Raw genomic sequence first — 13,431 nt, forward strand, 5'->3', positions numbered from 1 at the left:
ATTGTAGTTTTACCACCTCATTAAAATCTTAACGACTTACAAAGCAACAAGTTCACCTCCCAGGTAACATATCCCCTCTAAAGAACGAGCAAAAGAACGGGATTTTTTTTTAAAAAGCAACACAAAGTCTTTACTTACGAAAGAAGTCTTTCTTTGCCAGGTTTTTTGCACAGAGCACTAGAAAAAGAAAACAGAAAAACAAAGACAGTTGTAAATGCTAGAGGTAATAAAATAAAACAAAGTTTAAATTGAAAAAAAAACTAATTTCTTTATACAATCCCAGGAATCAAGTTATAGAGTTCTTTTTTTTTTCTCAGAGATTGACATCAGAGTTTCAGGTAAAACGTATCTCCTAAAAACTTTTGTTGGTCACCGTTTGCCATCCAACACCTGGATTCTATGATTTGGGGGATCAATTAATACTTTTGGAAATATTATGTATTGTGTTAATTATTCTCTTTTTATACAGAAATGTTCAGTGTCCACCAGCTGTTAATGTCAAAATCACCTCAAAATAAGTGATTTTTGAAGGGGTGCACCGATTGCAGTTTTCTGACCAATCTGCTGATTTCGGATTTGGCCAATACAAAATTTTTCCCTGAAAAGTTGCTAAATATAGTGACAAAGACACCCAGTCGGCAGCAGTGGCATGACTATTGTTAACTGCACGTGGAGACGTGACCTGTTGGACGTGCCTGTGGCTCAGCGCTCTCCCACAGTAGATCAGATCGGTTTCTCAAGCAAGATTCGGCCGATCGCCAATCTTTCCAGATTAAGGAAATTGGTGCAGATTTATAGGTGCATTCCTACATTATTCCTTTTCAGACAGCATTTTGATAGATGGGAAATAAAAAGGAAGTTCAGTTGTTTGTTTTGTTTTTTGTTTTTCTCGCTGGGAAACACAAAATGGATTTCGTTGAATAGTTCCTGCTACGTCCTCCTCGTTGTAAGGTTTGGAAACCAGATAAGAGTTTCTTTGTTTTACATTATTGATTGGACAAGTACTCTTTCCTGTATGAAGTAAGTCCACAGGGGTTTGCAACACCGACAACATACAATAGCTTTCAACTAACAGGGACAAATGGAGAGCAAAGCTGAGAACAAGAGCCTGTTTTCTCACGTCTCCTTCAGACTATTGCAGTCTCCTTTTTTTATTTCCTTCTTTAAATGCCCTCCCGTGTGTTGTAAGGACTTGGCAACACTGGTGCTTTGATGGATGCTTACTACAAAACTCAAACTTAAAGGAAGACAAATTAGGACAAGCATGGTGATTAGAAGAATCCAGTCCAGGTCCGACTTTCTCAAGTACTGCGGTTTTCCAGCAGGGACTCCATCCAAGGTGGAGCTGATGCCAAAAGAAAAAGCACCGTGTGTTCGGAAACAGAATGCAGGCATCACGGATCAGAAACCGGGCGTTGTTAAATCTCTGTTCACAGTAAGACTGTACAGTGCAAGTCTGATAAGTCTCCATTTTTTTAAAGAAAATATTTGCTTACATGAGATTATTATGCTGTGTGGACTGAAATCTTCGTAGATTATTTGTGGAGAAAAATTCAAACAGACAAGTTAATGAGTCGAGTTTTTAACTGGGTCAGCATGAAATATTAAATTCAAACAAGTGAAAGAAAGCATAATATAATATAATATATTATATTATATTATATTATATTATAATATAATATAACATAATACCAAAATAAAACTTTGGTTTGATATTTCCAATATTAATATTGCCGTTATGGTCAAAAACTGATATTTACAGACATTATTATGTTGAATTAATGTCACATGACCAAACAAATGCTGCATGATCAACCGTCTACAGAAACATAAACCTTAACAAAATGGAAACAAACATTAATATTGGCCCAGTTCTAGTTATCGGGCCGATACCGATAAGTTTAAAAATGACCAAGCCCGATGTTGATGCCGATATGTTGTGCATTCCTGCATGCAGTACAATCCAAATTAACATAAATCTGGTAAAGGCTTAATTTATTATTATTATTGGTTAGAATTCTGATCAATACGTGATGCGCTTTTTGTATCGTGTGTGCTAGCAGAAATATTTTACGTTTTTCCAAGTAAATTCAGTCAATATTCATTGAATAAGATTATGTTTATGAGAAAATAATGTGATTGGGGAAAAAAAGCTTAGAATATTTTAGCAAGGAATGAGTGTGCCAAAGAATATGTTAATTTCTAAACAAGAAAATTTCTCTACCAGCCATTTAAAAAATAAATAATCATCACATTATTTTTTTCCCCAATAATCTGAGCCAAAACAATAAACTAACACCATTATTAATTACCAAAGTAACGTTGGCTTGGAGGATTTAATTCATCATAAAATATAAAAAAAGGAACCCAACGCAGGCATGAGAAAAAGCACAGCGCTGATACGTTTCTCCATTTTTGACAGAATATTGATTTCTTCGCAAGAGGCGAGCTCAGTTTGGCAGCGACCAGGCTGCACCGGTTGTACTTGGCTCTCTAGTTACCAAACTGTGCTAAGAAGAAGATTAAGGGATTAACTTCCACACTGCTCCTCTGTCTCGGCCACAGATACCACAGAAAGAAAATCCTTCTTCATTGTTAACAGTGGACTTTCGCCAATTGAGCCGCCAGGAGCGGCAAGCTACTGTTACTGATAATGATGAATATCTTCTTGAAGCATAATCAAACAATTAGGCAATAACGGAGCGCAGCCGAAGGTTTAAACGTGGCTACTGGAGATACAAACAAAATCTGTGGAAATGGAGAAAAGAAATCTAATACTCTGGTTTATTTTTTTGTTTTGTTTTTTAAGTTAGTAAGTTAGTTTTAAATATAGCATTTGCACCAAGAGTAGAGTGAAAGTCGATTGCCAAGCAGTAAGTGTACAATCAATGTTTCCACTTAAACATCCAAAGCATAAATGCAGACAGATCCAATTCATTCTACTTTTCTTTTTCTAGGGGTAAGCATAAAATGTAGAGCCATTCTTTCATCATTTGTAAACAAATGACGCTTTCATCCCTTCTTCCATATTTCAGTAGAATTTCACCGCAGTGGCACCTGGGCTGGGATAATTAAACCCCAGGAAATGACTAATCTTGTCTGAGCTTCTTCAGAGAACCTCTGCGGCCTCTAGAACAAATCTGATATTGCTGCTGTGTAAAAGAAAAAAAAAAAAAACATCCTGCGGCAGCCTATTGACTGGATGCCACGTGAGCAGGCGAGCCGCTGTGATCCGGGACTGGCAGAAAACCAGATACACTGGGACTGTAGTGAAGAAAGCTGGGTCAACTAACAGTTCACCACCAGAGAGCCCCAGGGTGGTCTCTGGGTCACTGCTCCCACCATCAACTCACTCTGCACCAACGATACAGGGATTAAACTTACTCAACTCAATGAGAGCTGCTTTAATAGATATTTGCTCCGTCAATCAATTAAAAAAACTGTAATCAGATCAAGCACACTGTAAAGCTGTAATTAATCACGATTCATTACTGTACTTAACTTTATAAGCTTGAAATGTAAATATGTGTGCTGAAGAAAATGTCTTCTTGTCTCAAGCAAAGCATCGCTGAAGATTCTCAGTTTTCCAGGGATTCATTTCAGGAAGTGTCCCTACATAGGAGGGAGGCTTTTAGGTCAAAATGGGAAATGTAATTACAGTATTTTCCAGACTATAGAGCGCATCTCACTATAAGCCACATCTGCAAAGTTTTTTTGTTTTTTTTTTTTAAACTGGAAACGTACATAGATAAGCCACAAAGGGCTATAAACCGCTGGTATCTCCGCCGCTCTCGGTTTTTCGCAGCCCTCCGTCTCCAACGCCGAACCATGGCTTACGTGCAGCGGCTTTATTTCCCTCCTGTCCTGCCAGATCGATGTCCTTCAACTTAAAAGCGTCATCATATGAACTTCTTCGTGTTGTTTCCATCATGAGGGGGTATGAGTTTGAAGAAATTTCTCCGTCTGCCTGCTGCTAGCATGTGCTTGTTCTAAATGAAAATTAGCACTTTCTTCTTTGATTACCAATTCTGACTTCCAACGATTCACTTCCTGCTAAAGAGCCCCCTGGTGGTTGAAGAAAAATCCACAGAAAATCCGCACCGGGCTATAAGCCGCCTGGTTCAAAGCGTGGGAAGAAAGCAGCGGCTTAAAGTTTAAAAAATACGGTAATGCGATTTTACATTAATCACCTGTGTTAAGGCTGGCAGCCCTAGTAGATGTACATTACTATTCAAGTCAACAAATGGCAGGAAAAATGGTTAAGACTGCAGAGTCATTTATTCTCTGAGGCGTTTAGTAATTAGCGTGGCGCTATGATATGTTGCCCATAAAAACAATGTGATAAAATGCCACATCACAACATCAACATGATGGTATCACAACACAATTAGGCAACCTAGCATGAACACAACTCCTGTCCACAGTTCAGTGACCTTTTTGTCTTCCCGTTTGCCAGCCGCCATTAAAACTCAGATTAACCACAATATCATCATCTTACCATTTACACATTAACTCGCATACCAGGACTTTAAGCGAAAGCAGCATTTGCTCCTTAATGGGAACAGTTTGTCAAACATTACCCACACTGCAGATACTCCTAGCTAGAATCCAGCAACACCTACTGGAAGACAGACTGCCAACAAAGCACAGTATCGAGGAAAAGGCGCATGCCAAACAAACTGGTTTCACCACTTGGTGAAGAGAAAAAAAACAACACAGCAGAGTACAATGGGGAAATAAAGGCGTACAAAGACGAGAAGGGAGCAGCTGCACACACGTGAAGTCTGAAGGTAGAGATGTGATGACAGCGTGTTGAGATGCGGGAACGACGAGGAGATTCTAGAAATGTATTTAGCTTTTTCGAGTTGTTTGGCCAGAGTGTGCATGTTTTTATTTAGGCTTTTAGTGTCCATCTGTTTTTAGCTTTTACTATAAAGGTCGCAGTTAGTGAATAAAGCTGGCTGCCGACTATTACTTAACCAATCAGACAATTTTTTCAGGCAATTAGGGTCAAGGTCAAAAGAAAGTACACCCACCGACCAGGAATAAATGTATTAATCTGGTATTTACCTCACTCTACAATTATTGAAAACAGCCTACAAATATATTTATTAGTACAAAATAAAGACAAAAATTTAACAGCTTGTTAAAAAATACTCCACAAAGACCAAAAGTAAACAGATTATATATATATATATATATATATATATATATATATATATATATATATATATATTATAGCAGAGAAAGTCTATTTAAAGAAATCAATAAGAATTACTGATACACAAGTTTGAAATGTCTGTGCACTTATAAAGTTATTTGGAAATATAGTTAGCAGTGAAAATAAACTTTAATCAAATAATAAAATTCACCAGTTTCCCAGGGGGAAAGAAACCATTTCACGGATGTGGAGAAACATCCAAAACAAAAAGTCTAAAGCAGGAAACAAAATCTCCTTGAAGAAATAGGATTATTGTGTGGATAAATCCTGTGGAATCCACTTTTATTCATTACAGAGCCGAGACGGCGCGTGTTTCTGATAACAAAGAGGGACCGTAGCAACAGTTGGACCTTTCCGTGTCTCCATCTGTCTGGTAAAAGATCTGGCATAAGGCTTGTATTTGTTCTGGTCAATAGGTGAAAGGTTATAAACCGATCCTAGCAGAGGGACCTGACGGGGCATTCACACTTGTTTTCTCATTTGCATTTATTGCCTCATATATTAAAGGAGCGGGATGAATTCAGTCCTACAGGGCCGACCAGAAAGCCACAGGTTGACGCTTGATTATTCACTCTGCTGCTAATGAAACTTTTCCTACCACACTTCTGCCTTCCACTCAATTTTCTTAGAAAATGTCACAATCGTCAAATTTTCTGAAACACTGAATTTTGGGTTAGCTGTATACGTATACATCATCTAAATTGCAAGAAACAAATAGTTGAAATGTTTCACTATGTGTAAAAAAAAATGTTTTCATTTTCTGAAATGAGTGACAGAAAATATTGAAATTATTCAAAACAAAGTCGTAAAATTAGGAGGACGAAGTAGTAATTTTATAACTCCAACCCAAAAATAAATAAAACATAAAAATCATCCAATCTTTGTTCTCCTTAACTTTTTTTTCTCATAATTTTAAGACTTACTTCTGGTAAAATTGCATCTTTGTTCTACTGATACATTCTCATAATTAAACAAACATTGTGATAGCCTGGCCTTGATACCCCATTGTACAACTCAAAGAACGGTTGATTGAAATAAAAGCCTCTTTAGGAAGATGTTTTTGGCCTTTGACCTTATTTTTTTTAGTTGGAAAAGAAAGCAAAAAACCTTTATTAAAATTGGATCTGGTATGGAAAAAAAATCATATCGCTAAGCCCTATTTTTTTTTCTTTTTATCTTTTCCAGTGAACAAACCAGAACTTATTGGTAGCACATTGCTCACACAAGGTTTGATGTTCTCTATGTTATATCAGGTGCCATTTTTACACCTGTATCAACAAGTGGTTTGTCCACTTGCTGATGCAGATTGGCCACAAAATTCAACTTGATGCACGCAACCTCAGCCATGTTTCACAGAGGGCATTAAAGGTCAAAACTTTTTATCAGGTTCAAAGAAAAAAACAAAAACTGCGTCCCACAAGATTTGTTAAAGACATTCAGATTATAAAGAGGGATCCACAACTTCCTCTACCGTCGCTCGGTGTCAGTCCATCAGCTCAGCAGAAGACTTCCCCCTCTCTAACGCTCTTCACAGTCCATGTGGGGAAATATTGCAAACAACTTCTCTTTTATGTGCATGACTAATTTTAGGTTTCTGTAGCAACCGTTCATTACAACAAAATAACAGTGCAGCAAGAAGCGGGTTTTTTTTATTATTAAAGAAATGAGCAAAAAAAATGTAGTCTGATCTACATTATATTTCCTCTGTAAAGCAATTACTCAACTTCCCAGTCCCCAGTCTCTCTCTCTCTCTCTCTCTCTCTCTTTCTCCCTCTCTCTCTCTCTCTCTCTCTCTCCAGTCAAGTGAATGTTCAGGATGCCAATTATGTCATTCAGCTGTGAGGCCAAACTCCACAGCTGACTCTCCCCCTCCCTCTGTCTCCCCGAGGAGAAGCCAATAATCTAAGGATAGGAATCTGGAGTGAGCACAGAGTCTGCAGGGAGAGAGGGGGGCAAGGGAGGTAAAAGACCAAATGATTATCTGGAGACAGGAATTTACAATGGGAGGATGAGGCTGGGGATCTCTGACAGAGAGAATTCAAGAAATTAAATATCACATTTGCAAACAAATAAATGCTGGCTGGCAATGTGTGTAGTCTGCTAGACTGGAGTTGCACAGAGAAATGGCCAAGAGACGCCCAGAAAAATCTCAAGTAAGATTATTCAGGACAGGGAAAACGAATCATGTTTGTTTTTTGTTTAACCAACTTACCTTACATTTTTGTTCAAACTAGGGCTGAAACGATTAATCAGTTTAGCCATGATTAATTGGTTTAATAGCGATTAATCTGCTTAATTGTGATTAATTGGTTATTGAAATAACAGTTTAGTGATTGATTAACCATTATACAGACAAAAGTGGCTGATTTTCAGACCTTTGTGACGTGAATAAGAACAGTTTCTTATGTAAATATTGTCCAATCTAAAGAAATTAAGGACAATTCCACCAGTTATTGCAATAATCAACAAGACTGTTGGTTTGAAGACCATTTTCAAGGCTTCTAACAAACATTTAACGCTGGAAGACATACCCCACCTCTTGACCTGTGACCTCTGGAGATACACCCCAAAAAAACCCAGTGGTAGCCCTACAAAGCATTGCCTTGTGGGTTTAAATTCAAATGTGAACCAAGCTTTTTAGGTTTATGGGGGGGGGTTTGAAAATCCTGTATCATTTCCCATCCACTTCACATTACACACCATGCAAGAATGCATACTTTTGGCAAGCACTGTAGATTAGTGCTGCCCCTAATCAAAAGGTGTGAACATAAGCTCTGCTGTTTCAGAGAGCGCATAGGCACAGACTACCAATGTACCCAGACTGACCCTTGCGAGGCAACAAAAGGCACCTACAATGGGGCGCATGAGGATAAAAACCAGACCCCGGAACAATGGAAAAAGTGACTTAGTCTGATGAATCATGTTGCTGAATTCTTGGTTTAAAAGGAGAGAAAAAAGGCAGGTCCCCATGTTTCGTGGACCTGGTCTGGTGGCTTTAACATGAAGTTGTTAAAACTTGTTGCTAGGCATATTTTTGGGGGACAGAAACATACAGACAAAAACACAAATCAGACCATTTTCTGGAGACAATTAGGGATTTTCTGCTGTGTCAGACATGGAACTGTGGTTGCTGCAGACCCCACTACAGATAACAGTGTTGTTGTCAAACTGTGCACTTAACTTTAAAGGGGGAAAAAACCAACAGACAAATTAAAATGTTTGGGATGCTGCTCAGTTATAATATTCTGGTTGTAGTTAGTAGCCAAGTACCAAAGAGATGTATTGATTAATTGTGTTCAATCAGAGCTGTTTTTGCTAAAAAAGTCACATTTAACTTCTGACGTTCTTTAATGGACACAAAAAGTACCGTCAGCAGGAAGGGACCATTTTTTCCCTTTACGATCGTCGTACTTCGTGACCGCGCTGTCGTTATTAGTCGAATAAGTTAACCATTTCCACAGCGAAGGGGGAAAAATAAGTGACTGCACCTTCTCTGTTTTTCCAGCTTAAATGAAATCACAGATCGTGAGGAGGATGCAATAAGAGAAGCAGTAAATGCGAGTGTGTGCATATGTGCCTTCATAAAGTGAACATGCTGAGTGGTCTACCAGACACACACACACACACACACACACACACACACGCGCACGCACGCACACACACGCACGCACACACAAGAAGGTGGGCAGTCTGACCTCAGAAACAGTAGCAGAAGACAGTGAGGGGGAGGAAAGTTAAATCCATAACGTCTAATCTCCTGTCTTACTCCAGTTGCAATGAAAACACGCACAAGCACCTTTTGTTCGCTTAGCAAGGCAGGGCTGGCTTGTTGGCTTTTAAATATGACGCCCATGCAAATGACAATATAAGAGTTAAACAACTGATTTTACAACTTCCATAGATGTGTGCGTCGATTTTGCTACTTAAAAAGGGGGAATTCTTCACTTTTCTGAAATCCTCTCAGAGAGACGACGCGAAGGTAAACACACTGGAAGAGCGGCGGTGAAGGATCGCTACAGGAAACGTGTGCAAGTATGTGCGGTGCACATATCGCAAGTTGAAAACAGATAAAGATTGAAAAAAAGAGAGAGAGAGGGAAAAAAAAAAAAAAGATCGGCACACGGAGCCACACCGGCAGAGTCGTCTGACAGCTGTCTGGACTAGATCCGGGGGGTGAGTGGGGGAGAGGAAGGAAGAGAGAGAAATGACAGAGAGATGAGGGACATCCTGTTAGACGAAGAAGAAAAAAAACAGAGTGAAACAACTCAAGAGAGAAGAAAAATCATCATCCAGAGCAACGATTCGACAGCCCCCAGTGCCACCGCAGTGGTTAAATGAAAACAAATAGTTTCAAAACTGAATGTGAAGTAGCTTCATTCCACTTAAATGACAAAAACTTGAATTTGCTTTTGATTAAACAAAAACGGGGAATAGTTGCACATTTTCAAGTGACGTTAAGTGCCTACATATTTTTCACAGACTTTAAGTTTAAATCAATGGGGCTGCGACTTTATTTGAGTAATCGATTATTCTGATGATTAATCGTGCTGTGGTGGCGCAGGGGTTAAGCACAACCCACTATGGAGGCCAAAGTCCTCGACGCGGCCGTCACAGGTTCAATTCCCGGCCTGGCGACTTTTGCCGCATGTCATTCCCCCCTCTCTCTTTATCAACCTTCCTGTCAATTCACTATCAAGCCAATAAACCTTTTAAAAAATGAAGAAAACATTTTAGTGCTTAAAATGCAATAAACATGGCATTCGTTTAGTGAATTTGAACCAGGTAAAGCAAAAACTACGCCGCTTGAGGAGCTTTGGGTAAAACGTATTTTCAGACGCAGATGCAAAATGTATATATAATTAGCTCAAAAACTGCTCTGAATAAGGTGTTTTTTCAGCAAATAAATTCAATGTATTATGATTGTTTCAGCCAAATGAATCATAAAAATATAATAATTAGTCTACTTTTTTCCTCACCTATATTTCATACCAGGACTTTCTATAAATTATTGAGCTAATAAAAGGATGTTGTCATCATGAAGTTGAGATATGTTGATTAATTTTACAAGATTTACAGCTGATGTGTTACAACAGTAAACAGACCATCAGTCAGTTAACTGTAATATTCGAGGAAGTCATGCTAAAAAATAAATATTTTGGGTCAAATCCAGCTAAATAAATGATCATTTTATTGTCATCAGAAAAAAAAAATGACAGAAAAATATCTTACAACTATGAAACTTGACAAGTTTAGTCTTAAATATCAGTGAAGACCAGTGACGCGCTTTTTCACATGCTCCAAATAGAAATTTGTAAAGACTCTTGGAAATACCACGCTCCATTCATGATGTGCCGGAAAATCCTCCTGAAGCACTTGGAAAGTTTAATGTATTCTGCATATTTAAAGCCACCCCCCTCTCGAGTCTGAGGCCGTTATGCAAGTCCAAGGTGTTCAGTCTTTCCACTTCTCTGTTCAGAAGTACAATGATGCCACAGAGTTCAAAAGTAGCTGGAAAAGCAGTTGAATCTGAGACGCAGCAGCAGAGGGTTTATGTTGGATCATTCAGAGAGCGAGATTAGTGGCAAATTGGTGAAAGTGTGACAGGCGAATGAGAGATTAACACAATGAAGACTCAATTTAATGAAAAACATTTTGTCGAGAACAAGGAAAAAGGTGATTCCACACACTGGGAAAATGTGAATTACATGAAAAACTAATTTCATTTAGTATGAGTTTGACTCACTGCTGCATAAGAAAGAAAGAAAAAAAAATTATTGCACACAGCTGTGAGCTTCCAAAAAAACACAGTAGGCAGCGCCGGCGGCCACGACACCGTCAATGTCAACGAGCCATAAAAAATTTTGCCTTGTTTTGTTGACAGAGTTGACTAATAAAAAGTTTGTGGCCAGCCCAAAAATATCTAGATTGAAATAATAATAAAAAGACTAAAGAAGCCCTGTCATCAGCGTTAAAACATTTGTGTGACAAACAGGACACGTTTTATAAGCACTGTGAGAACAGTGTGGCTAACTGCGAGCAACCACTGAAGCTGGCATCTTTGGAGCTTGTCGCTTTTTTTAACAAGTGTGGATTTTTATTTGATTCGTCCCTGAGACTTAGACCAACATTCTGCACATAACTTTTCATCTGAGGTGAAGGAAAGTTAGATACGTCCAAATTTTCAACCGCACTGAATTGAAGAGTTTTACAGGTTCACTCTAGTTTTTAAAACCCACTGTCTGTAAAGCCAATATTGATTTGGAAATGGCCAATTTGCTTTTTATTTGAAGCAGAGTTGAACAAGACCGATGACTTACTACAAACTGATTGAAGTGCTTCATTGAGCTAAAATCTAATGGATCGATCGTACTTTAATGTGGAAATTCACCAGTAAGGCTGTAACAACGATGTGATAACATCCCAATACTTCTCATTGGGCTATCTCACGATGTCACTAGCCAAATACGGTCAGCATGGCTCCACCTGATGAAGCTACAACAGCAGATGCCCCAACAATTCTTAAATCATTTGTTTGGCAGCATTTAGGAACTGTAAACAATCAAAGTACCATCAGACAAGACTCATTCAATATGCAAGCAACTCCAAGTTCTTCAGACATTGACAGAATTGCTATGACAACCAGCGGCTGGACATCTAGGGGTACGCTAAGCTACATCTCGGTCATTAGCAACTGGGAAATGTTTTACTGCAGACCATGCTAGTGATCTAATCTAATGAAAGACATGAGTTTATGTGAAAATATCTTGACCCTTCTTGTGAGTTTTAGATACCTTTACACCGCTAGTTTTGTAAATCTTTATCCAAAAGAAGAAACACATTTTCAAGTGCTTATTTTTCAGCATTAAGACCATTTTACATGGATTATAACATGCTTAAAACTGCGATGGATGAGACTTTTACACCTCAATAAGAAAACTGGTTGTTAAAACATCGTCAATGACGGCGCCAAATGCTCAAGCAGATGTGAGACATGGTTTCTTTCTACGCTCTAGAAGAAACGCTACAGATTTCATTTGTACACGATCCAACTTTGCAACAATTCTGCCAGTTCCTCATCGGGTAACGACACAGAGATGAATATTGCAAGTCTGTCACATCATAGTCGTTATCGCAGCAGTGACTAGACGGTGATATCTGAGCTGCTATTTGCATTTTGATTTTAGGGTTACATTCTAATCTGACTGCCTATTCTCTGGAGAGCGAAAAACTGAGTAAAATAAACAGCTGAGGTTCAGTGGACATGGAGAACAGTGCATTAGTTTGCTGTAAAAGACCATAAGCAAAGCTAAGTTTGTTACAAAGATTGCCAGACATAACTGTGAGAAATGCTGTTTAACTTGAAGCAGACGAGATGAGATTAGACAATAATGTTATCTGTGATCACAGAGCAGAAAAACCTCTGGATATGTGTGAACTCTTTTTCCTCCATACTTTTAAGAACTTGCATTGAAAGAAATTAGACAACTTTTGAAAAATGTGGTAAATGTAATGAGAATGAATAATAAGTTGGGTTATATTTATTTCTGTACTTTTTGTGCATAGTTTACCACGGAAATCAGAAGAGTAAGGTGCCATTTTAGATTTGAAGAGACTTCCTGTCTGTGTTATTTTTTAAAGTTACTTCCAGACTGACTAATAAAAGAACACAGATAAGAACGATCACAAAATAAAGATCAACTACGGCAAGAATATCTGCGCCCTGAACTGCGTGCAAACATTTTCCACACCAATACAAAAGCCATGTGAGCGCTAAACGGGTATAAGAAACCTGTGGAGCACGTGTGGTCAATTCAAGTATACTGTAGTGATGCAGACTAAACAGAGCTGGAGGAAGTTTGGGTACAGACCTTGGTAGTGCGCTACAAAAATCTAACCACAACACAATGACCCCAAACGCTGCAGGCAAGATCAAGAGAGCACGGCTGAACACATAAAAGCTCTGAATTTCGTTTCTGGGAACCGGCAGCGCATGCAGACCGATCTATAGCGCTAATTAAATTACTTGTAGCACTCCTGAACATAAACAAATGGCTCAACCGAGAGATAAGCTGAAGATGAGACGAAATCAGTTGTTCTTTCATAAAACCAAAGTTTAGCTCATTTCCACTGGACTGAAGAGAAAAGAAATGTGAAAATAAATCCTGATTCAACTGAACGTCTCCCTGATCAGACTCATTGTTTAATGAACA

At 38.6% G+C, this 13,431-nt stretch overlaps 1 protein-coding gene across 4 annotated transcripts in view; it reads right to left on the bottom strand.

Annotated features, from left to right (window-relative positions):
* Positions 1-13,431, bottom strand: part of LOC103471952 (E3 ubiquitin-protein ligase SMURF2) — a 58,462-nt gene that overhangs the window by 38,264 nt on the left and 6,767 nt on the right. For all 4 annotated transcript variants that reach the window (XM_008421450.3, XM_017306694.2, XM_008421297.3 and 1 more), the window contains exon 2: positions 139-177. In XM_008421450.3, the coding sequence (XP_008419672.1) occupies positions 139-177 (39 nt within the window). The remainder of the gene's footprint in view (positions 1-138; positions 178-13,431) is intronic.

The sequence above is a fragment of the Poecilia reticulata genome, chromosome 1 (assembly GCF_904066995.2).
Source record: "Poecilia reticulata chromosome 1, P_reticulata-male-v2, whole genome shotgun sequence".
Taxonomy (NCBI): Eukaryota; Metazoa; Chordata; class Actinopteri; order Cyprinodontiformes; family Poeciliidae; genus Poecilia; species Poecilia reticulata.